General features: G+C 38.1%; 1 protein-coding gene across 1 annotated transcript in view; it reads right to left on the bottom strand.

The window, feature by feature from the left end:
• The window catches only part of NEK11 (NIMA related kinase 11), an 88,230-nt gene that overhangs the window by 8,157 nt on the left and 52,763 nt on the right, over window positions 1-27,310 (bottom strand). The window contains exons 13-15 of the mRNA XM_086468534.1: window positions 16,676-16,800; window positions 10,892-10,952; window positions 6,048-6,144 (exon numbers count right to left, since the gene is read on the bottom strand). Coding sequence (XP_086324660.1) covers window positions 6,048-6,144; window positions 10,892-10,952; window positions 16,676-16,800 — 283 coding nt within the window. The remainder of the gene's footprint in view (window positions 1-6,047; window positions 6,145-10,891; window positions 10,953-16,675; window positions 16,801-27,310) is intronic.

Genomic DNA, 27,310 nt, shown 5'->3' with positions numbered 1-27,310 from the left:
AAGGAAAAGATACAGAATTATGCATTTCAGTGAAACAATCATAATATTAAATATTACTACATATATTTTTGCTCAATCCAAGCATTGTCTTTAGCCGTGTTGTATTAAATGTTACTATTGGAAGTAAAACAACACACTCCTGACTTACCAACAACTCAGTCTCATTAAAAGGCTGTCAACATGTCAAGTACATCAATGAAGAGATTAATGTAATCAGCTAGTATGGAGCTGGACAATTCTGGACAGAAACATCACAAGCCCCATAGCAATTTACTAACAAAAACCTTTCAGCTGGGGTTGTGTACCGTACAGCAACAGAGGGAGACGGAACAGCACTCAGGCACTGAACTATGCTAAACAACCACACCAGGTTATCATAAGCCTTGTAAGACAAGGTTCGAAAAGACATTTTAAAAGTTAAAAAACCTGAACTGCTGTGGATCCTGAGATGCCCAGTTATGACAAGTACACATGCACGCATATATGTACATATAAAACCAGATACTAACATATACACACAAATACCTGTTTGTGTAAAGTTTTTGTACATCAACCATTTGGGTTTAGTTCACATCTATTTTCACTCAAAGGAGTGGAAGGTAAGTGGATTAAGTCCACAACTTCTTTCAGGTCCCTTTCCACATCTGTAGCCCTGGGAAAAGCTCATAGCACAAAACAGGACTAAGGCAAATTCACATTTTGGCAGAGCCATACAATTCCATGACTACACCATACTATAGAGCAAGAAAGAAAAGCAATTACCAGCTATGGACAGTAGATCTCTGTTTGTCAGAAAGGCCTAGAAAGGCTTATGCATTCAGTTTCTTCTGGCTTTTCATCAAAACAAGACAAGTTTTACAGAGCTATTCAGGCATTTAAAGAGGAAGATAGAGGTCTAGTCCTTGTACTATTTTCCTAAAAAGTAAACATTTAATACCTGAACACTTTTCAAAATAGGACCCTAGTCATGCTTCTGTCTCAAATCTCTTGGAAAATCAAATATCTAGAAATTTGGCTTATAAAAGAATAATGAATATTTCCATTAACATTTACAGAAACATAACAATCATAGTATACCAAATAAATTGTAAATATTAAATTGTAAATAAAATTCTCATTTGAAAGATAAAACCCAAGGTCACTCTGAAACACGACTGAACCAGAAAAATTGCCATTAATCTAAAGTGTATTTTCCCAATACTCAGCTCCTTTTATTTGCCTGCAGAAAAATGTTAATGGGAATACATGTCTAACGTGTTACCTGAAAACTAAGAGCAAGGTTAGGCTTTATAAGTACTAGTAATCTCTGGTTTTGCCACAAACTTTGGCCACGTCTGGCTAATGCGAACAGTAACTGTACTAGTGTAAATGCAGTACAGTTTTTTTGGTATCTCCAAACTCTGAAGACCAACATCTCATGAAAACAAGCTGCTCAGCAAGGAGGTTCACTGCAGAAGGAGACAGACCTGTGACAGAGTCACCCCAGATACTGCTGCACCCTCAGAAGTGGCGGCTGCTCCCTTTAGAGTATTGGCAAATGTGGTGTTTTGAGTCTGCTAACCTCCCCGTCATGCAAGACAGTTTGCATGTTGCCCAGTCTCTGGTGTTTCACCCCAAGGGCTACTTTTTATGACACCAACTCTGCATTGCTCACCTCCTTCCACACGAGCAATATGAGATGTATACCTTAATGTCTTACCTATACAAAAGAAAGAAATCACTATGTGATGATGGAGAAAAAATGTGGTGAAGGAAAAGGACTGATTTTTCTTACAGCCAAGTAAAAGTAATTAGGGAAAAATTGGGAAACAGTTAACATCAGTAGTCCTGGCAAGGGTTTGGTGTATGCCTTTGTGTATTGCCTACCTACTACATTTCTCCCAAGCACCTCTGCAAACCTCCCAAGGTTGCAGTGCTGCATCTAGTAAACACTGTCAAGATTCTTCAAGTGGTTCCGTATTGAAAACAGACTATATAATTAATACCGCATGAAAGCGTTCTCACATTTGCAAACTACTGACAAAATCAAAGCACTAGAAAACCGAACAGCTCAATCTATGTATTATGTATGCACAGCATGAGAAACTAGGAAAATCATGCTTTTTGTGCAAAACAAAAAGATGTATTAGTCTAATTCTCCTCATGTTTTGAGTGTTTGGGGCTACTTGGCATTTTAAAAATCAGTGAGTCTATAATTTTATGTGTTTTGCTACTGGAATGCAGTTTTCAAACTGGATAAAAACTCTAGTGCTAAAGCAATTATGACATTACTGTCCATTTAAAAAACAAATCCTTATAAATTCAGGATAACAGAATGGTTCATGGATCTATGACATACAGCTCAGTAGAGAAGCTGAAAAAGTCTGAGTTTTCTTTACATACCTAAGTAAATTCACAGTATCTCATGCTTTGTTTTAAGGGTTGGACCCAAGGTTCAAGTCATGTGCAAAATGAGCACCAGGATGAGCATCCCATGAAAATACATCAAAGTTTAATTGTGCCCTAATAGATTTGCTCACTCTCGATGACTTTGTTCTCTTTACTCATTTCAAAGCGCATAACAAATGTAAATAATCCCTAGACACAGGATGGAGAGGAGTAATATATGAGACAGAGGGCCAAGACCACAAGAGAGGCAGCCCATTTTCAGTGTGGAAAGGGGAACAGCATGGACAATGGGAAAAAGTTGAATGAAGACCCATGGAAAATGCCTGGGGAATTAGACCATCAGCTCCAGCTTCAGCCTTGAGGGAGGACTATTGCTTCTGCTGCAGAGGGCTCCTACGCTTATGGGCAGTAGTCACTGCCTCACTCATCTTCATTTCTTCTTAGGCAGGAAGAGCCCAGGATTCACCCATTTCCACTTTCTCTCCCAGTTGTTGCCTTGGGAAAACAATGACTCACAAGCTGGGAGCATTCACTCACTTCTCCCTGGCAGGCGCCAAGAACCAAGTTCCCAGCTTGGTCATATAAAGGCAGGTTCAACTCTCCGGGAGTTCCTGGATGGTTTTACTGTATTCTCACTTCGCTTGCTTATAAAGCAAACAGCAAAACCAAAATACGTCAGACCTTCAAATCTGGGTCTGGAAGGTAACTGCAATTATCTTGAAACAGATTAATGGCAAAAGAAAGAGAAACTCATGGGCTAAGATGTTTAATGTGTTTCCATAGTGAGCTCATTTGGCCCTAAACAATTAAGAGGAGTCTGTCCTTTAAAAATAAGGTCTGAGAAAGACTGCAACAAAGAGGATGGATATGCAAGTAATGTTTTGTCTTGGCCCATGAGAAGCAAAAAGCTACAGTTATGCTGTAAGATGTCTTGGGATCACCAGACAGAAATTATTACCAGAAAATGGACAACTGAACAGGACAATTGTGGTGTGTCTGAGAGGAAATTTCATGCTCAAAAACATTTCAGGACGCATACCTTCAAGAATACTGTCCTCTGTCTGCAAAAAAGTCACAGCTCAGGGAGTGTCAATAAACTTCTTTACCAAGAACGTCTTTTGTCTGTGAGAAGACATCTTATTCCTCATGCATGTTTACATCATGACACCTTCAAAATGACAATCAATGGCAATTAAAAGGTCACTGATAATTTTTTTTATGGAAGTCTAAAAACCCAATTAGCTTTTCTACAACTGTTGCTTTTGCCTTAACCTAAAGCTGCCCCCAATGTCAATAACAAAACCAGTTTCAGTAGGGTCAGAGCTGGCCCTTAGGAAGGTCCACCCAACATCTAATAAAACACTAAATCAAATAATCTGTTTCTTTACTGTAATAGTTAAAAAATGTGCAGAAACAAATGTACAAAAAGTCTTCTATACTTCAGGCATTTTCAGGACTACTTGTCTTAAAGAATATCCAGTGTCTATTCAATAACTTCAGTAAGACCTTTCTGTCTGAATTTTTAAGATAAATTATATATTTGATGCCAACGTCACAAGCACAGGAAGCACATATGCATACCACTCACGAATCTAAACCAATAGTGTTATGAGCATTCACAGGAACAGAATAAAAATATCACCAAATGCCTTCTCTCCACGACTTCTGAAAGACAGCTTTACTTACACTCAGCAGGTGATGATGAAGTCTTTTGCCTGATCATGGTATGCTGCTGTGTGTAAGCCTTCAGGGACTTACTAAGAGGTGCTTACTGCTGTGCTAAAGGATCTTAATTTACTTAAAATTTGGGGCATAAAAGTCTTTTCCTTTACATTTTCTTGAATTCTAAGCTGCATATTGAAGTTCATGGCTATTAGAATGACTCATTGTATATATCCATGGATACCTCCACAAAGGAGCACAAAATACTCTGTACAAAGTTTTTCTTCTTCATTTCCTACGTTTTTATTTCTCTTTACATTTTCAGAAAAAGAGTACACAAGATACACATTCTATTCCATTACTCAAAGATTAGCCTTTCTCTGTAAAACACAAATCTTGATTTTACAAAGCCCAAGAAATGAATTTTGACTTAGAGTGCTGAAGAGGCTTCCAGGGGAAGGCTTCACTCCCTGAACACCTAGGATAGGAATACTATATAATATAGAGAGGTGCAGCAAACTGCACTAAAACCCCTCTAATAAGGCTTGTTCTTGTCCACAAATTCCTGCACACACTTGTCTTATTTCTCACCTTTGCTTTTCCATTTTAGATCATGAAACCCTGCACAGACTTGAGATGTCAAGCATGCATCATAAGAACTTTCATGGGTTTCTGCCATGCCCTTCATTGCGGTCAAATCATGGCTGAGGTGGTCAAAAATTTGGAAAGAAGGGCCTCATAATAAGATACAGTAAGCTGAAAAGAAGCACAAATACTTTTTCAGCTAGAGATCTAGAGAAGCTGGGTCTGTCTGTTTTAATGTAGATTTTGACCTCTTTAGACTCTTATAAGCTATCAGTGCTGTTAGGCCAAGCCTGAAGAAAGCATTTGAGCTTGTTTTTCAGAAGCTGGCAGAAAACAAGCTAGTGTTTGCTACCAATGACTCTTCTAAAGGCTTTCCTTAGGGACAATGCCGATCTTTCACGCAATGGGTACTGCTGAAGCTTCTGACATCTTGTAAAGAAGACTTTGACAAGCTGTATGGACCTCAGGGGAAAAAAGAAAAAAAAAAGAAAAAAAAAAAAAAAGGAATAGGTGCTATAACAATTTGATCTGACAGGGAAATAGTATTAACTGTTTGAACTTATTTGTATTCTAACAACATCCATCATATTGTTGGCACTGTCCACCCACAGAAGAGAAAACTGCCCTTTTTTAAAGAGTTCACTATCTGAAATCAGTTGAATGTTGCAACACTGCAAAGAAAATGTGAGTTCATAAATAATAAAAAGCATTACATTTATCAGTTCAGTACCTAAATTAGGGTGGAATAACTCTTGAAAGGTCAGAAATTACGGAATCAAGATAAAAGCTCAAGATACATTAACCAGTACATTCTAGCAAGGAAGCACAGATCCTTGTTCTATTAAGACACTGAAATCTTTATTAACAAAGCTGAGGTTTCAATGATGCTGAAAGCAATTAGACAATGAGTTTCCAAGGGAGCTGCACATGTAAATTCCTCTGTCTCATTTGAAAACTCCAGCCAACAGCAGCAATCATGTTTGGTTTAAATCCTCATACCATCATGGGAAACAAATCCATTAGTCTTTCATTCTAGGCAAGAAAGAAGTGCGTGTGAGGGAGCAAACATGGATGGAACATGGATATCTGCAGGTGATTTATGGCATGTGCTGAGCTAATAAAGAAAGCAAGTTCAGAATGACACTGATAGCAGTGAAGACAAATGAGATCCTGGAAGGATGACAGCGATTGTGCAGATTACAAGAAAGCAATCAGAAGTGACAGTCAACCTTCATCCTCTTTGGAGACAAGTAGGCATCCAGCCTGTAAAGAACACCTTACCATCCACTTCTTTTGGTTGAAAGGATTTTTTGGGGTGGGGAACAACACGTGGTTTGCTTTGCCGTGTTCTACAGTTTTTCAAATACAGTCCCTTTGTCCGAATATTCGTAACATATAAATATGCTACTTACTCCCTCATGCGTTTCAGTTTGGTCTCAGCCATAGTGCCGTTGAGAGCTCTGAATCCCTGGGGCAGCCCTGGAGACACTCTGGTGACAGTCCCCGAGCCTATGAATCAATGCACAGACACATAACCTTATTCACCTTCATCCCCTGAGCTCTATTGCAGAGCCAAGGGCAATCAGAAGGAAGACTATTCCTGTTTCTCACAAGGTAATGCCACTTTAATTAAAGATTAATTAGATTATTAAATGCACATTAAGGGAAACTCCTTTCTGAGGGAAAAGTAGATTTATAGCTTAAAGGCACTAGAATTGTAACAACAATTTTCCTTCTGTGTAGCGTACAGGAAATTACATTACCACAGAAAGAACAGTCACTTGAGGAAGTGCTGGGACAGAAAAATACTCAACAAAATGAAAATTGCTTAGACAATATGTATTTTCCTCCATTTTTCTTGAACTTATAAAAGCAAGAATCTTCATCCTAACATGCAATTCTCTACTTTAGCTGTATTTAACTTATGGCATCACTTTCCCCTTCAGATGAAGGTACTCTTTGTATATATGCATATATATATAAAAAAAAACCCATACTTGTATATATATATATGAGAAACACACATATGCCTATACACACATGCACACATTTTCTGTTTACAGGCTTCATGGGCTGTTGCAATGTTTTAGGACCTAATGCTCACAGACCACTTAGCCACAGGAACACAGAAGTCCTGAATCACAGAGGACTCTCAGGGTTGTCAGCTCAAATATCCTGCAGTTACATGTTGCCATTCCATCACACAAATCCCTGCTTTACCAAAGAAATTTATTTATTTATTGCCCTGACTGCTCCCATTGGAAGACAATTCCAGAGCCTCATTATGAGCTGGTGGCTAAAATATCTCCTCTAATTTCCTGACAGAACTTCTTTATTGGTCAGTTCATGCCCATTTTTCTCCTGTGCCAGCCCTTTTCTGTGGCCTACTCTGTCCTTCTCTTCCCTTTTACATATTCCTTTTATTTCTTTATAATTGGAAAAAGAGATCCTATTTCAGCTTTCAATTTGCTCAGCTAAACAAAGCAGCTATTTTAGTTTCTTCTTGCAAAATATTTGACATTAGGATTTCACTTCCCAAAAGATGAGAATACGTATCATGGTGGAACTACACCCTGCGTAAACATGTGGGCTGTGGCACATAGGACCCAAGTTCTGAACAGACATAGGAGGGCTCCGCATAGGACATGAACAAGCCAAAAGTCATACAAACACGTTAACACAGTGCCTTGTCTAAATGAACATGCACTCCCCTCCTAAGCAGGAGTTTTTAGCTTGGACTCAGCTGGCATTTAGTTTGGATTGTGTTAACATTGATCACATACAGCCAGAAGGAGCTTGCAGCTACCTTCCTGCTATGAGCTGTATAGAAACCCCCAGAGAGTGCTGAATGCTTCCCTGGAGTGCGTAATTATGGCTTTCCCAAGTGTTAAGCTTCTATGATTCTAGATCCTCATCACATAAGGCTGAATATTGAGATAAAAACTTTCTATTGTGAGGGATCCTACTGAATTGCTCAAACTAAGTGTCTGCTGGATTCAGAGTTTTGCTGTATTCAGAAGATAGGAAACAGGCATGGAGAGAGACCACAGATGAAATGGAGTCCTGACTCTGTTATCTGACTATGGACAAATTATTTGGCTTTTTAAAACACTTTCTTAACTTCTCTTTACACCTAATGGCTAACAGTTTTCTGGTGCCTAAGTATCACCAACTGAGGTATAGTTAACACATTTTAAAGGATGAAAAATGACAAGCTCCATTCTTACTAGCAACCAGTAAGTGATTTCACCCACTGATGCAAAAAAACATTTCCTGATCATTTACTGTAACACTACACATGCATATCCATACATTTCTACATGGAGTCTGTAAGCACTCAATCACTTTAGCAGCACTGGAAAATTCAGCTATCCTCAAGGCCGGGGGGCTGAGGAAACCCCAAGAGCTGTACAAAGCAATGTTTGTGACTTACTGGGTGGCATGCTCCTCTTTGAGTTGGTATAGAATTAAGGTCCAGTTGTGGGGCTTTGGGGCTTCAAAAGCAATAAAAAATTGACACCCTGAGCACCAATGGTCTAAGGAAGATACAATCTTTGTGTTCTCTTAAGAAAGAGCACATTTAACCACAGGCCTCAGTTAAATTCTGCTATTACTATTATTACAGGATATATCACTGTAGTAAGAGCTCAGCATACTCGTTTTGCTTAGTGGGTTCAACCTATTTATTGCTACAATATCTCCTTCTCCACTGACATTTCATTATTAAAGACATCCTTCTTGTTTTTTTCTGGGATTCCAGGCTAAGTAATTTGTACTTTGCCTACTCTCCACATTTGCAGTTGGCCAAGCAAAACTTATTCTCTAAAAACAAACTAGTATCTATCTTCCTCTCCATTTAATATGATTTTCTGGGTACTACGAGGCAGCTGCAAGGACGACAGTTTGTAGGATGCTGCAAAGGTTTGCTTAGTAAAAAAAAACAAGTTCTCAGTGAAAACTGCCAAAAGCTTTTCACGTTGTTGCTACAAGCCTAAAAAAATTTTCATGTGCTGCTTCATAACCCACACCAACTTCTATACCAGAGATATTTTCTTAGAGGCAGTTACTTGATTAATAATACATTTTGCACCCAGCTTCGAGCTAGGTGCAAAATGTATTATTTTTGCCTACCTATACATCAACACAGAACAAGGAACTATGCTTCTTCAAAAAGTGGCCAGATAACTATTTGCATTTTTCTATGCAATATATCATTCTTGATTCATTAAACAAAATCAAGTGAAACAAGAGCACTGACTTTTCAAAACCAGGTGTTGTGGCTTTCTAAATGTATTTCAGAGACAAATACTCTCTGAGAGTCTAGCCCAGTAGTGCAGAGAACATAGGGAAAAAGGGCAAAAGATCTTTGCTCTCTCAAGTCATGGTGTACCAGTTTGAGGTTCTCACTGCATCCTTCCTTGTCTGTCGAAAGGAAGATGAAAGAATCTGTAGGGAAACAAATCCTCTGGCTGACATTTATTCACAGGTACTTAATTTAAAATGGGTGATCATGATTTTCTGGCAGGACATTTCATACACTATAGCCCAAAGGCACTCCTACCAACATTTCTGCTAAGAACTGAATAATTGGTGGTAGACATCTACTGCTTCTTGGTAAGCCACTATGTGTTGTGAAGCTATTATTTGCACTGAATCATACACTTCCATTTGGATTTTGGATTTCTTCCTTCAGCTTTCACTGCTACATATGAGATCTTACAATGCCTTTTTCTACCAGATTAAAAAGCTCCTTAGAATCTGGTGTCTTTTCCTGACATCTCTGAGCATACAAAGATAAAAGGGACCCTAGCAGATTTCTCTTTTATTATCATCACATATATTGTTTGGAACAGAACACACAAACCTAATTACTAACTCAGCTCAGAGAAGGGCTTTACATTTCAGCACAGACTGGTCAGAGATTTTTTAATAATTAAAGTACAATTTAATTCTTTACTATCACAATTTAAAAAGGCATCATCTTGTTCTTAATACTGAAAGAAAAAAAGACGAAGACAAGAGTCTCTTTAATACTAAGATGTTTTAAAGTACCACTGTTTGTCTTTGGATAATACGCTGGGTTATTTCCAGAAGCCCTCAAGGCAATTCCTCTCTTTCATTAAAATAACAAACTATTGAGCTAAATTTTGTCCCTATTTCACTTCTGTAAGCTCACTGCAGACAATGGTGCTGCAAATGCATAAATGAGTGCAGAATTTGAAGACTGTGGGAACTCTGCTAGTGTGAAGACAAACTGGACGTGAATGTTCCTTCCTTCAGTCCTAAGATGTCCCTGACATGGCACCCAGAAGGTGACCAGACATGATTCGGTGGCTACAAGACCAAGATGGTCACAGCTTTGATTCCTTTCATCCTTTTCCTTCTTTGGTTTTCTCTTCCCATCAGTGCAGGGGTGAAAAGGACCTTAGCACTAGAGAAAATCCTACGATGAGGACTTCGCAGGCTTCACCTATATTCTAGTTTCAAAGCCACAAGATAATACTGAGTCAGGTTTATCCTGACTGAATGATGTAAATGAGGCAACTAAACAAGCCTGCAGTTCATGTGGCATCCTTTTGGGAACTCAGCTGGGCTTTCATGCAACCCACATGCAGGCTGCTGCTGGCTCAGTTCAACCCAGTGGTCTCCCAGGACAGTGACTATGCCAGCCTCCCTAAATAGCCTTCTTTCATATAAGTTTTCTTTTTAACTTTTAAGTAGAACAAGAGAAACCAGTCTTTCAAACTCTAAATTTATAGATAGAATTTGCAGGAGATTTTAGGATTAAATTGCAATCTTAAATTCTCTAAATTTCTGTGTCCGTAATGAGAAACTGTAAAATAAAATAAATATTATTCAAACTTAGATCATAATTTTAAAAAATGTTTAAAAATATTTTAATTAATTTTCTTTTATTGTTACCAGTACTAGAAACTATAAAACAACCTACATATCCTTAAGTACTTTCCTCTGGAGAAAAGATGGCAGAAGCCAAGTTTTTAAAAACTTCATTACAACATTCCACACTTCTGACCATCATGCTTCATGGCTCCATTATTTGCAACAACAGCACTTAACTGTGTATGCCTTTTGTTTTGGCATATTTATACTTCTCTGCAGTAGGTTAAGGAACCAATTTTCAAGAAGATCACATTTTTTGAGTTATTTTGTTGCAAAACGGAAATAATTGTACTGTGATGGATATAGACTGTTAATAACTGCTGCTATTGCATTTAAAGAAGAGATATCATCTTACCCAATGAGCTATCATTCAAGACACTCTCCAAATACTTGACCATAGCCTCGACATCACTGTCCTGTGGATAAATGAAATAGGGAATAGCACCAGTGTGAGCACAAAGTTAAATATAAACACTAGGTACCAGAGGTATGATCCCATAAACATAAAGAATATACATCACTTATACCAATGAGTGTCAACACCACGCTACAAAGAGTCTACATTTCTCAGGACTTTTCCTACACTTTCTTCTCCCAAAATACCAGGCTTGGGAGTGATGTTATACACAATTATTTACATCAGATTCCATGTAGAACAACTGTGCATGGAGTTTACAGAAGATATGTTTACTGTGGAGGTGTGTAATCCCTGAAAATACACCAGCATTTTAGCAGTGGTTAGTCTTGGAATATCTGGAACAATATTACGCTGAAAAAGGCAAGTATGTACTTCTTAACTATGCCAAAAATTCTAATGCTTATGATAGGTGTCCACTGCAAATTAACACTTACGTTTCATGTAATTGCATCTACTTACGTATCTCGTAACAATGACTAATTGAAAAAAATTTAATTAAGAAGAGATTTTAGCACTTTTCTATTTCAAGTATTCTGTCACCAGACAGACAAATAACAGTTTTGCCATGATATCTTTCATGTGAAATGCTATTTGTGTACACAGATGAAATGTAATGATCTGGCCATTAAGCAATGATTGTGGTCCAGGAAATAGGTCACAATTTTATTAAAGTCCAAGAGAAATTTGGACTCTGGGTTTCCAGAAGCTGCTACCATATCACAGTTGACAACATAGCATTTCTTGACTATATAAAACTGAAAGTCAAAATCTTGACCTTGCTGAAAAATCTGCCAAAAATCTATATTTTAAAAAATATTGAGCAGTGGAATAAAAAGAAACAATATTGACCTCAGCTACAATGGACAATCTGCTTTATCCTTCTCTGTGACCTTACTCAAAACGCTCATTCTAAATTTCTCAAACCGAGGAACTGCCAGCATACCTTAACAGGATAACAATAATTGTGGGCAATGACTGTTAGCTGGATAGAGACTTTTTGGTCCAAGTGAGACCTGTTATGGATAAACATGACCTAACTTCTTATCGCCCTAAGTTGTTTCACGGGCTTATATTTGAAACAGGCTCTGCTATTTTAGCTGAGGTTTGCAAGATGGGAATCAGCTTCTTGGCTGGCCATTTCAATAGATAACACAAAGGCTTGCAGGTTTGAAGGACCCTCTTTGCCCTTTTGGAGCAGCCTGTGGGGTCCTGGCTAGATAAACTCAGCGCCAGTTTCCAGTTCCGCAGCCCATCCAAAGTGCCTGAGTTATCTCAGATGACCAAATTAATCTGAACCTGCCTAACTGGGGCTTTTGCCAATTAGCAGTAAAGTGCCCAGGAAATGTTACAGAATGCATTACATTTATATATGCAATATATATTGAATATTGAGTTAAGACAGACTTAATATAACAGATATAATTTATCTGTATTTTTTAAAAATATATAAAATTAATCTTTAGGACTTCATTAAAAAGTTATTAAGTGTTTTTCATTCAAAACTAAAATTTGGTATTAATTTTCTGCTAACATAAATTTGTAATTATTTTTCTTTTCACTATCACTAACAGTTAACTGCAAATCTATAGACAGGCAGATAAAAACATGGTAAATGGCCATATATAATACTAATACAATCACTTTAATAAAACCTTTTTCTTTTTCTTTTTTAATGGGATAAAGAATGTAATCCCCAAACCTTTGACCTGTCACAACAGGACATCATATTTACTCCAAATATCATAACATTGCTGATTTATTCTCATCACATTGTAAGGCAAAACATACACTTCCAGCACTTTCATCACCACTGGTTTTCAAGGAAACTACCTGGAATTACTTGGCTATCTTGAAACAAAATTTTAATGAGGAAGAGAATATGGTTTTCACACCATGGTAGATAGTTGAATAAATGGTTAATCAACTTACACTGAGGCAGAAACAACCTCTGCCTTTTCTCCACTTGGGTTTAGCAATCCAAGAAGATTTTAGCTGTTTTATTTAATATGCTTATGTATTTAATATATTTCTTTAATGTTTCTCTTTTTTGCAGAGAAAACAAAGCCCTACAGAATAGGCAAGAGACTCTGACAGATGCGCAGAAGAGAGGCACTCTTGCATGTAAGAGACAGGGTGGATGAATGCTTGCACATTTCAAATTCAGAACAAACGAGCCTTTTCTAACAGCAACAGGCCATGCCAAGGTGCATGTTAGGAATTCAGTGGAGCATTTTCTGGTGACAGCACACAGACCACCCACAGCTGCTGGAGCTATGATAATTTATGCCGGCTGATTATCTGGCTTGACAATGTCAAAAGCAACCTGGAAATTGAAAATAGGAAGCTAATGTACCACATTAGTAGACTTTGTCATAATGAAGAACTTGCTACTATTGTCACTAAAACAAAACACAAAGAACAAGGTGACAAACTGCAGTAAAAAGCACCCATTATCATCTCAACTAAATCAAAGCCAATGAAAGCTTCACTGTGCACTAACTTCTCAAGATTAAACTTCTTCTAAGCTTCATATTTCTTAATTTTTTTAGAAACAGTTTCTCATTATCTTTCATGTTGTCCCCTAATTAGAAACCAGTGTTCCTAGGAAAAAACACGTGGAAAAGAGCCATTGGCTTGAAGAGGTAGAGGTCTGGAAAAGTAACTGGCAAATTGCTGCTTGAAATTTGGCAATTAGCATTTCTGCTCCAAAAGAGAGGGACAAAGGACACTAAACTCCAATGCTACAACCAAGATGAGAGGTCCAGATGTGTTTATGTTCTGAAACTGGTGGTAAGTCTACATCTGCAACTGGACAAGGTAGCTGAAAACACACAGGCTGTATTGAAAGACACCAACGTGGGGAAAAATAGCTGTCAGCTCCCATTCTAAACCTTTAAAATTATACCGTTCCAGTGTCTAACTCTACCTTCTTAACTGAAGAGGTGTTGCATCCCACATAAGGTCACTACTTCTCAGTCTGTCTTGACATCTGTGGAAGCCTAATACAGCTTGAATAAATAGCTCAGATCTCTTTCTGCATTGTACACTCCAATGTGTTGTTCAATTAGATGACTTTTCTGACCCCATGCTACCACATGAACATCAGAATTTTTTTTAATCATTGTTTGAAGTAATGGGGTCACCAGGGAGCACCACCAGATGCAGCATTTCTGCACTCTTTGCAAAGAAGTAACAAGCAAAGCAATCTTGCCATTGGAAAACTGAGAGATTTGCACAGATTAGGAAGGTAAATATCTTAAAAGTCCTTATCCTGTGTTGCAGTGGAATGACTTCTTTATTATCACACACCTCCAAAAGCTTAATTTATGAAGGTATTTTTGAAGAAAGGGTTTAAGAGTATGAACCCCATCATAGAAATAGGAGTAGGAGTTTTGGTATTAAGTAAATGACTGCAGAAGCAAACCCCTGCTATATACTAGCAAGATCAATCTATTCTGGTAGGATTTGAAGCTTATTATTAATACTGAACATGATCCCACCTACCTTTGAGTGGGATTCATCTCACATAACTGTTGACATCCAGAATGAAGATGTCCCATGCATGCTAATAATGTAGATCCCTTTAGAATCACCAGAGAGAGAGACCTCTCAGCATATTCCATCTAACTTACGTGAGATGTTTACACCAAGATAACCTTATTCCCTAAAAATGCTTGCTTACTTCCCCTTGCTATACAGACTTTCCATTAATTTAGTTCAGACATAGGTGCCTGGATTTGCACAGCTAAGTTCAGTCTGCTTTGACCTCGGACTTACTTGCAGAATTTTTCACTTGAGAACGGGAAAATTGAAAATTATGCTCACTTCCCAAGAAAAAGAAAAGGTGATTGCATCAACCCCCAGAAACACAATTCTGCTTTATCTAAGTGCTGGGGTCAACATGAGAAAAAACAAAGACAATTAGTTTGATAGAGGAAATCCTAAAAGGCAAATGGTCAGCAGGGGTGCTTCCCAGTCAGTCTGTGCAGGCCAGTTCGCAGAGTGTTCGTGCTCTGTGTGCACACCGACTGCTGGTAAAGCAAAGCCTCTAGGCCATCCGGGGTGGATACAGACAAGGGGGTGCCAGCGGGACAGCTCTTCCAGCCCACAGCACCAGTCCTTGACATCGCCGAATTCTGAGTCACTGCAAGATGAGGGAATGTCGCTGCTCAGATCTGATTGCCAACAAATAATTTATTCTGCATTATTGAGAAATCTATTTTTATCTTCTGCCCTTCATTAAGTCTAAGCAGCAGTCTGCCTGTTCAGAAACACTACTGATTGACACTCAATGAAACCATCAATGATAGCTGAACGAAAATTTTAAAAGGTGTTCTAAAAAGAAAAAAATTATCTCAGTCCGATGAAAGTCAGCAATAATTTATTTTCAAAAGTATCCTGTGGTAGACTTTCCGGGCAACAGAGTGCTTGCATATCTGTGTCATGGGTAAGCAGAGGCCCAGCAAACAGAAAAAAAGCATTGTCTTAGATATTCCACCGATTTACAATTGACTAATAATTTCTTTAGACCACTACTGTATAAACCAATCCTGAATTTTAAAACGTCCTGTGTGTTTAGTCTGAGAGCTAGGAGGACATTTCTAGATTCAATGAAGCTGTGTCTGAGTAAACTTCAAGTTTAACTCGTGGGATAACTTCAGGACTCCATGTTACCATGGTAGAGGTAGAGTTCTGATTTCTCATACAAACATTTTATTTTTGCCTTAAAAACTAAAGAAGTTATTAGTTCAAATTTTTCAAAAATCAGTACAAGTTATTTATAATTTAGTGAAGAGTACTAGTATACTTGGTTCATTCCCTGAAATGCAGAAGCCATCACACTCTGTTCTGTAAAATTTGCACATGAACACAGAATAAAATATATGATCCTAAGCAGAACCAGACAGTATCGTTCAGAGGCACTGTATGCAATCCTTTAAGCTAGTGGCCCAGGGGAGAAATGAATTGTCCCTGAATGCCTTAGGAAGATCCATTTTCAGAACTGACTTAAGTATTTAATTTTATTGATTTCACTGTAACTTGATCACTGGAGTCAAGATTCATCTCAGCTCATTCTGATCAGATCTAAATTAGGTGCCTTTTCCAATAATCTTCAACCTTCTTCACACTGCAATCCCTACAACTTTCTTGTGGCAGCCTCACCTGATAAAGCTACTTTAAGGCTTTCAATAAGTTTTCTCATCACCAACACTTTCTGGGAAAGTCTACGCATTTGCTAGTCATGTCTTGCAGTTGTTTAGGCTCATAGTTCATCATGCTGTCCTAGAAAACATGTCTAATACAGTCAGGAAGAATTGGCAACTAGAGGTGCCTATCTTTGCCCAGGAATTAGAGCTGGAACTTAGATCTTATGCTTGAAGTATAGTTCCAGCTTTAAGTTAATTAATCCATAGCTAACACGTGAGAGAATCCCACTCTGAGTGTTTTACAGTCACAAGGAAGTTCACTGACAACAATCCACCTTAAGGCATTCATGGGAGTGTTGTCCTTAATCTTGAAGGAATGCAAGAACATTTCTTGTCAATGTCTCAGAAGAATTACATATGCATACATATATAATTAATGGTATTGATATACACACACATTCCTAACAGAAACAAATTTTAGTAACCTCAGTAGGACAAAATCTTGGAAGGAGTTTAATTTTCCCATGGCAAAGGAGCATCAAGTGTATACTGTTTTCCTAAAGGTCACATATACCTGGTGATTTGTCTTAGAGACAGTCTGCGATGCTTCCGCGTCCTCCTCCTCTTCACTGCCTTCTGAACAGGATTCAAACTCATCATTATAATATTCTTCTGCAATTTCTGGGTCTTCAGGGATCTCTAAAGGCAATTATGAGTTTATAGCATACAGGCAGAAAAAATGTATGATCTTAAAATGGTTTTCATAGCACCTATGTTATGTCACTAGCGACGCATTCTGTAATTGAAATAAAGGCATAGGTTCTCAGATTAAAATATTCATCTTTGATGCCATGATAAGCAGTGTTAAAGCTGTCTCTGGCAAAAGGTCAGATCCTCATCATATGGAAATTAATGACCTTAAAGGATCTATATTGATTTTAGGCTGAAATCACTGAACCATAGAATAATTCAGGCTGGAAAGGACCTCATAGGACCATCTAGTCAAAGCAGGGTCAGAATTGAATTGAATCCAACTTTTGTGAGCTGAAATTATGCCCCAGTTTCATTTTCTCTTAACACACATAACCTGTAGTGAATACAACTGCTAAGCTATAATGGAAAACAATACATTCCAGGCACATGTTTAAAAGATATAAGAAATAAAATCTGTATCTTTTCCCAAACTTGCCTGAAGCAAAAGTATAACAAAATGAAAGAAATTGGTGTAAAGGCAAGCTATGCGTATTTGGACGTCATGCTTTCTTGATTTATTTTTATCACAAGTTTTAATAATAGCAATGAGTGCAATATTAATATAGCCAAAGAGCCTATGAAGTACAATAATTGCTATTAAAACTCAACATATTCATCACAGCATGAAAGACACCCCAGCCACTCTGCTCTGGGTGAAATCCTTTAGCATACCAGACTCCATAAGTAAGGAGTCAGTGAAAGGGCTCAAGGCCTGATTGCATCTGCTTCAGGGAGCTGTCCCTTCTCAGCAGAAGCACTTAAGCACATGTTGAATTTTAAGCAGAGGCAGGACTGTGGTGATTAGTTGAATAAAAAGCAGAATTCCCACTTTTCTAGACAGAAAGCTGCAAGGAAAAGAGTTGCCCACAGGAGACATGGCTCGGCAGCAAGAGATGGGATCAGAAGACAAGGAAGCCTGGCTCACTGTCTATCCCATCAGTAGCCCTAGACATTCACGAAGAGAGATACTCTAGGATAGCTAACCCCCATGCTTTGACTTTAGGCAGTCCCTTACTGACTTATCAAGATAAGTTACATCCAAGCCCAGGAACAATGTTTTTATGCTAACAGTTTTCAAAAAGAAAATGTTTGGTATCTGTCTTTGCCTGGTATTATTACAAGAAATGTGAGTTGAAGACAAAAAAATGCTTAATATTCAGTTGTCATAAATCACCATAGTCCTAACTTTAGCTAATGCTGATTTCCACCATTCTCCCCAATTAAATCTATCACTTTAAAGAAATATCTTAAATATTACTTCATTGAAAGAAATTAAATTCTAACAATATGACATAAAAAATGCTTAATAGATTTTTTTTTTAACTTGTTTCACATGCATAAAAAAAAAAACAAAAAAGGATTTAAACAGGGGAATACAATTAAAATCCATCAAAAGATATTGGAGTTTGAGCAGGAGGAATAATTCTGATCTTTAAGTCGTAAAAAAAGAGAACTCAGGAAAAAAGTGAAAACGTATTTATCTGCAGCACTAGGTGCTTGAAGCTCTCCTGTTGAGATATGATCTCTACTATCTACTGTGTCCAGAGCATTTTTAAAAATACTTCCTTTTTTTACAAACTTGATTTACCTCCAAAATGATGACACATTTTCACTCAGGTTTCTCTGGTTTAAGATATTTATGGAAGCTGCACAACAGCACCATGCTCCACTGCCACAATTTCTAATCCTTCCTGTTTCTATTTTTCACCTTTCTTAGCAGAAGAATGCCCCCAACCCAAAAACTTTTTCCCACAAAGCAAAGCATTTATTATTGTGTTTAATCGTTTTGAGTTCTACAAAATGCCACTTCACATAGAAGCCTAACTAAAAAAACCCAACACCTTAAATATCATTCTTTTTAAATGGGAAGAACACTACAAAATGAAGACACATCTCCTGTTCCAGATGGAGTGAACATTAAATTTTCTTTCTTGCAGAGAGGCTGTCATTCCTGTCATTAGTATAATATTATTAGGTTAATCTGCATTCTATCTGTGTATTTATGCATTCAAATATATATGAAACAGTCAATTTAGTACATTATAATACAAACATTGAACTACGCTAGTGTTTTTTGAGTTGTCTTCCCTTCCCAAATTTTGCATTTGTTTAGTGTTGTGCTAAAAATGCAATCTTTCCCCTCCCAAGCAAATGACATATCAAAATCAGTCTTTTTACTCTTAATAGTAACTTCAAAATGTCTGCTTTGGCTACAGTAAAGGTCTATACCTTGTGAGTAGCCACAAGAGTGACCATCCAAAACTGCTGATGCCTCCAAACTATATGGAGAGGCTGGCACTGGTCATATCCCACTTCCATGTCAGCTTTTGCATCCTTGTCAGAATTGCTCACTTCACCATTTGTGAAATTGTTTTGACAGCTGTTCATATACAGTCCATTAATCCAAGCTCAGTAGCACAATTTCAAATGCTAGTTCAGACACTAGAGATGTTCCAGGGCACACAAGTTTACTGGTCCCAATTCAGAAACTATTCTAAGTGACATTTCTGAAAGAAGACAGCATGTCCAGTGGATGGGAACTTGGGATTTAGCTAGTACAAGTCCTTAAAACTTTTTGGGTTTATGACAACATCTTTAAAGAAGGCACCTTCAAAACATCAACACATCCATTTAGGCTATCCGGTTCCATATAATAGTTCCCCGAGTCCTACTAGATAGACCCAACTCCCAGTCCTCCATGTGCTACAGATGCAGAAACACATCTCTGGTTCTCTGGAGAATTAATCTGAGTACAGAACATCTTATTTAGTTGAGACCCAGGATCAGATGAATTTCAAGGACACATAAGATGGCTTTAGCACAGCAGATACCATAATTCAACAGGGTGAGCTGCACCTGTGCTGGCCTTGTAAAGTCTAAGTGCAGATAACTTGAGTTGGTATTTTCAGTTCAGGGCAGGACTGTCAGGGGAGGTTGGGCCCCATATGCTTCCATTTCCATGTCTGCAGTCCATCCTCCAGAATATTTGCTACCTGAGTTTTACCATGATCCTGGATATTTCATACATACCTCCAATTTCCACTAACCAGGTAGCAAAAGGCTGGTTAATGCCACCATCCCTGAATATTGTTGGTGCAGTTGCACACCTTAGCATTATAGCACAGATGAAAACTCCTTGGTTTGCACTTTCAGAGAAGTAGTTTTTAATAAAAATGTTGCTCTTTGGGTTAGGTCTGTTTGACTTTTGTTTGCACACCTTTGCAAAGCCTAGCATGGACTCTGAGGCCATGACGTTGACCTGTCCTTTGTTCTGACAGAATTTAGAAATTAAGCCTATTTTTACCCAAGTACATTCTAGGCACAAATGTGGTGCTAGTGAGGTAAATATCAAGTCTATCATGTTGAAAGAGGAAACAAAACCACTGCTGCAGAACCTAGGGTACTCTGTCTCTTTGTTTCAACAGCTGGACTGGGAGGAGAGCAGCATCACATTTAGGAAAGTCCTGACGCCATTTGTAGCCCATAGGACCCCGTTGCTCACACAGCACTCCTCACGTGCCCAAGCACAGTAAGTCCAAATCACCCCATTCCCTGCACACAACAGTGTCACCCTGTGCAGCATACACGTGGTAGGCAGGGACACTGCTTTCCTTGCAGACCCTTGCAAAAAGAAAGGTGATGGTAACATCCAATACAAAGTTTTCTAATACTGTGCCAGCTAGTAAAACGTGCAGCCTGATGGCCACAATACTGCTGCAACACACTTGTCCCTCAGATGCCTGTTCTCCCTCTGATACAGCATACTTATATGCTCCACATGGAGCACAAAGGAAGGTCTCTAGAGCTGCTTCTGCCCCCTCATGCCCCCCGGTCTGTCAGCTGACCTCTGAAAATACATTGTGTTTTATCTAGCTGCGGGTATTGCACTAAGGCCAGTCAAGGTATTTTTAGTTGCTTACAAAGCACTTCATTCAGAACAAACTCAGCTATTGCATTCATATTGCTAGATGGTTTAGGTATAGCATTGAGACACTTGATATTTGCTGTTAGATATTCAAAAGAAAAGGAGCTCTGAATAATAACATTCTTCTTTAGATTTCTTTCTGTATAGTAACATGACGCTAATAGTGAAAGGAAGGGTAAAAACCCATTATCTAAAAAATTCATAAAAGCGTGGTTATTTCTCAAGAAGACAAACTATGCAGAAAATAAAGGAATGCGATACTTGCAATACTTTACTTAAATCCACCAAGAGCTTGTTTTAAGTAGCATGGTAATTTGATAACAACAATAGCTTTCTCCAAAGAGATCAAAATACTTTGATAAATATCTTTAATTTTCTCTTGCCTTGAAGTCATACTTATAATCAGTTCACTGATGCAGCATTCTCACATTCCAGTCCACGCAGAAGACAATAAGTAAGGCCCCTTTTATTTAAAAAAAGGTGCAGAAGAAAAAAGAAAACAGAACAGTATAACATATGTTCATTTTCACTACTTGTATTCACAGTCAGAAGGTTACACTTGGCTCTTAAGGACTATTGTACTTTTTTAATCCCAAGGCTTCATGGCATCTCTGGAAAAAGGCAGATTTTCTCAGCTGCCACTCTCCCATCTTAAGGAAAAAAATGTTATAGTTCCATGTAGCTACAGTCCTTGGTCTGCGCAGTACTACAGAGAGCAGAGTGAGGAGCAAATCATTTGACTGGTCTGACAAACATATACTGTCATGAGATATAATGCACTCTTAATGTTATGTTAACTCTGCAGCCGTACACTGCCACAGAGAGCTTGAAAAATTAAGAGGAGGGGCCAGGACACAGACGCTTGCACTGTTCCCCCAGCAAGGCTTTGTACACGATCCACGCTGGGGACTGAGGCAAGAGTAGAGCAAATGATTATTCTGCCTTCTGTTTCTGCATTGCACTGGGCTGCCAGACAGGCCACTGGCAGGATCTCATCAACAACACAAAGGTGCCCCTGGTCCTTCCTTTCTGTGGAAACTCATCAGCAAATTCCAGTTTGATGCTATCTCCACAGGAGTTACCTACTGAAATGAGTATCACAGCAGGCCCCAAGCTGGGCTGGAGCACCTGGCATGCCAGGAGGGGCTGGGAGACCGGGGTCTGTTCAGCCCTAAGAAGGGAAGGTAAAGGGGAAACTTTATTGTTGTCTATGACTATCCACTCAGACTATAGAAGGAAGGTGAAGCCAGACTCTTCTCAGAGGTGACAGGGATAGGACAAGAGGCAATGAGCATCATCTGGAACATCATCAATTCCAGTTTGACATTAGGAAAAAAAATGTACAATGAGAGTGATCAAATACTGGAACAGTGCTTAAAGAAGCTGCAGGAGCCCAATCCTTGGAGGTGTTCAGGACGACCAGACACAGCCCTGAGCAACCTGATCTGATCAGACCTGCTTTGAGCAGGGGATTGGACTAGACTGCCAGAGGTCCCTCCCAACCTAAATTATTTTATGATTCTGGGGTTACATGATGCTCCACAAACAAACTGTTTAGAACTATCCCAGATCTATTTGTAAGTGTGCATATATTTAATATACTCACAAGCTAAGCAGAAACTTGCCTGTTTCTGTATGCCCCTGCAACCTGTATGCACTCTCACAAATCACCGGCAAAAGAAGATCGTGAATAGGGCTGTCCAGTACTCTTCAGAACAGTGCATCAGTTATCACAGAGGGAGAAAACAAAAAGGGATTTCTCCCTTCACAGGAGAAAACAGAAAGAGCTGAAGCACTGTCACTAGGAGAGAGGTTTGAAACATAAAGCTATATTTCCCTGAGCTACATAATGCTGAATAAGAAATTTTACCACAAAGGAGAGCAAGGGCTCTGGTGCCCCTCTGCAGTTCAGGTCAATACTCATACGATTAGGAAAAATAAGATAACTCCATTATTATAATTTAAGCTCACTCAGATTGGTTTAAGGCTTTATTTTTTTCTCCAGTGCAAGTCAAAACAATTCAACTTTAAAAGTTTCCATCAAAGAGAATCACCAACCTTTGGTCAGCTATAGATGAGATACGCATTATTAAGCTCTGAAGCTTCATTGTTCAGGAAGTCAGTGGAAGCTTTTGTCCGGTTTGTCTAAACTAGGCTGAAACAGACTCTCAGAAAATGTGTTTAAGAAATGAACTAAGGGATGTAACAGGACTTTTGTGCCCATGAAAGTCTTGTATGATCCTTTTGGCTAAGCACTTATTTGAAGTTATTAAAAGCATTACCTTTTGACATGGCTGGGTACAGCATAGACGTAAAGTAAAATGGGTTGTTCTAAATAGGAGCTAGAAATATAACCAAAGTTAAACATGAATACTTTATAATTCTCTGTTTAGCATTTTAAAAAGGAGAAAAGCTTCAATTCACTTGTGGAATTCACTGGGTGATAATTTACCTACTGTGAAATATCTAGGAAAAATAGAGATAAAGAGGATGTAAATCAGACAGAGTAGCCTTACAGGGGTTTTCTACTGCTTGATGTTAGAAAGAAAGTAGCTAGTTTCAAAACGTTTTTCTACAGAAAAATTACTTTTTTTAACCAAAAAGAAATTTCCAAGAAAAATGTTTTATTTGAAGGACACAGTTCTTTTCCTCAAACCTTCCACCTCCTAGCATTTCATCAGTATGTACAGAGACAAAGCATGAGAGGAAGAAAGGAGTTGCTAAAAGGAGCTGTTAACAAAAATGAACAGCAAGAAGGAACACTTTTGTCACATATTTTTCCCAAATTTTTTGACTTTTGGGGTTTTTTTTCCCCCCTTCTGATTTTCTAATTGTCACATATACAGAAATGGGAGCTCTGGTAGACAGTGACAATGAAGATGAAGCCATGCTGCCTTTCAAGCACTGTTTAAAGTTCAGCAAATCTAAAAATTTTCCAGATATTTAGAAATCCTTTTAGTACCAATGGATGAATGAAGAGAAAGAGCAATATAGCAATATCATCAATAACAGGGAGAAATTAGTGAGTCTTGGAAATTCCCTTTATGCACAAGGAGGATGTATGACTGCAAAGGTTGCCCTATTATTTGCACAGTTTTCAGCACGAACAGAGCAAGAGCTGTAAATTAAAGGAAAAATGACCACAAAGCTACCTTATGACATCAATTTAAAACTATCCAAGTCCTTGAGTTATTTTAAACTTTTTTGATCAATCAAAGCATACTTTCAAATAAAAACTCAGTTTTCCTCCTGAATATGACAGAGACTGCCTGACACTTTCCCTTTCAGTCTGACAACACTGTTGGGAAGGAAAGAGTCCACGTGCTAATACCAAAAGCTGCCCCTTAAGATAGTCCCTTCTCCCCGATATTTAGTTCAAGAATGCCATTTTTAAGACATAAATATGGGATATTTTCAGAAGCAGAAGTTACTGAAAGAGTAGAAAACAAATGGGAAGCATTCCATTTCAAACTTGGTGTAAACAGTTGTGCACATCAGAGTCTGGATGTAGCAAAGATGTCAAATACATTTAATTTGGATATAAATAGTAATGTAAGTTGTATGTTGAACAAGTAGAGAGACAAGTAAATTATTGCAACCAAGCAAATCTAGGAAGAAAGTATTGAGACCTTAAACATCTAGATTAAATTAACTGGTGAAAGTCAACACATTTACTAGATTGCAGGGGTACACTTTGCTATGTGGAGCAGAAAAAATAGCAGGAGAATGTAAACCAAGAGCTTCATTGCTGTCACCTTCTCGTTTCCTCCAGCTAGCTGTCTGACAGCCACATGCACTGAAAGCTAAACTGGTAGAAACTGCAAACTAATTCACCACTTACAGCTACTTTCCAAGCAAATTCTCCCTCACTTGGAATTAGCTCCAACTTCTTACGTCACCATGTAATTTCGCCCAGCTCCCCAGAAATGCTGTTTAGCTCGATAAGTGAGCCAGAAAACTCTGACTGCAGGGTGGACTGGGATTCCTTATTGAATGTTTTTCAACACCATTCTGTTTACAGATACTTTTTTTGCACGTAAATGCCTGGTGCATCTTTATTTACATTGATTTAACCTTGAGTCTAAAGTGCAGCATAAAGTTATATTGCCCTGTAAAGTAGGACAACTTGGAATAAAAACTAGTATCTTTCTAAGAAAGATTTAAAACACTGAAATTATCTGAACGTATCTGCTATAAAATCTAGTATGTAGTATTTTTTGTACATATACAATCTTTGTGCATTTGTTTCTAATTGCTTCCTAAATTCACACAGTGCTTGTAAATGTTTTTCAACATAATGCTTTGGAAGGAGTTAAGGGAATTGCTACGTAGGTTTTAAAAAACTTGGCCAGAATAATTTTAACTGTAGTCATTGATCAAGGCGAATTTTGAGGTAGGCTTTATTAATCAATGCCAAACTAAATCAGTATGATAAATAGGTCAGAAAAAAGTAGGGGCTACAGAGTAACATAATTTGCTCTCCTCACACTTTCAAAGTGTTTGGGTTTTTTTTACATAACTGCTATGTAAAGACTTCATTCTGCAAGCTTGCCTCTGTGAAGCTGTAAAAGAAAGACTTCTTGTAAGAAGTAAGCTGTGAATTTTTGTGAAGCTATGAAAAGATTTAAGTAGCTAGGCATACTGAACAGCACATAGCTTTGCAAAAAGTTTCCTGAGGAGGTTATGAGTAGAGTTCAGTTCCTGGTGGCCCTCAAATAAGCTGAAGTATTTGAGTGAAAACTTGAAGATAACAGACAATGCATAGAAACCTCTACACAGAGGTTTAGAAATTTAGAAACCTCTACACAGAAGTTTCTAAATTACTGTAAACACTAGATTTCTAAATGTCATAAAATTTCCAAGAATATCTCTTTAATACTATGGTTGCTCTCACGGAAGAAGGGTTTAAAAAGGGAGCTATAACCAAAGCAAGAAATCAACTCTCTAAAGGCAATACTTCCAGCAAAGAACTCCTTAAACAAGAAGAACAACAGTTATTGATTCATTTTCTTCTATGTGGCTAAAACTTTCAAACTTTGTTAAACCTTGCTTTTGCTACAATAAATCAGATTTACTATTCTTTTAATTGAATTTGGGACAAGGTGGGATCTCAGTGTGAAACTGAGCAATGAAAACACGAGACAGATGAGCAGGTCAGAGGGGCACGCTCCCAGTGTGCCTACTTCCTCAGAACCTGCGAGAGTCTCAGGAGTTCTGTTACCATGTGCCAAGGAAAAGTGAAGGACTGGTAACTGCTAACGCCAGAACTAAACAGGCAGGTTTCTCTCTACAAGCCTCCCAGAGTATCATTTCAGCAAGTAACAAGTCAGGGAGTATGCCTTATGATCCTGGAAGTAGGGTAACCACACGAAAGAGGATGCTAATGTGTAACCCACAGTAGAAGTCACTGCAACACTATTTTCTTAACTGAGAAGTCTTTCTAGTTACAAAGGGTACTATAATAAGAATGCAGAAATCCTTAATGCTACTTATTATAAATATTATTTTGTTCTATTTTCACTTGCCAGACTGAAAAACAAAACAAGACATGACTTTCTTAAAAGCCTTTGAGCAGTGTGATTGCTTGTATGATCATATTTTGGAGTGCTACTCAGTTACCCAAACAGTATGCATAAGTGCCGTTTTACAGGCACTAAACAAAATGCACATGTGCACAGATGCTTAAAGGTGTGCTCAGAAAGATTATAGGCTTTATACCCTCCAAGATTTAAAAAAACCCTTGAAAATCCTTCAAACAACTAGTAAAAATAACAGAATAGGAAAAACCCCACTATATTTTATAATGAATGAACATTTCCTATTTGAAAGGCAACTGAACTCTGCCACTTGAAATTCAAAGCCATACATCCATAACTTACAATTAGCAATGGAAATATAGAAATAATAGATGCAATTACTGCCATGTAGTTAGCTATTTTGGAATTGTAATGAAATCAGGGGTTTGCCAGGTGTAATGTACTGCAACATATTAAGCTAAGGAATTTACCATGCTGTAATCTTTGCAGTATACAGATAAAAAAGGGATATAATACAGATCAGAGAGATCATATAGTATGTCCCTTTAATATATATGCCTTTGATTTTTTACATTCTTTTTCTGTACAAAGAATTTAAATGCCATGAGTAGTTAGCTTAAGCTATTTTGCTCCTTTAACTTGACCCCTTCCCACACACAAACATGTCTGTTAAGAGCAGAGCAATAGTTTATGCAAACCTGGGGCTCTTACAAAAATGGATGTGAATGCAGGGAAGCTCCAACTAGTAACGTACAGGCAATCTAAAATTGCAAGACACAACATCTTATTGGTGGACTCTGCGTCCAGTGTTGGTTTACTGCATTGTCCTTTTCATTCCAGGCACTGCAATGAGGACAAGCCCTTAGAAATATGGATGCATTTGCATATATAATTTCTTGAACACTTCAAAAAAACCTAAAAAAATCTTACCCACTCTTGTTTACCATGTCTCATCAGCTGTGAAATTGATATGAATATAAAGTGGCACTTTTAC

The sequence above is a fragment of the Leptosomus discolor genome, chromosome 7 (assembly GCF_034619465.1).
Source record: "Leptosomus discolor isolate bLepDis1 chromosome 7, bLepDis1.hap2, whole genome shotgun sequence".
Lineage (NCBI taxonomy): Eukaryota > Metazoa > Chordata > Aves > Leptosomiformes > Leptosomidae > Leptosomus > Leptosomus discolor.
The sequence above is the reverse complement of the archived record's forward strand: the minus strand, read 5'-3'. Positions and strand labels throughout refer to the sequence as shown.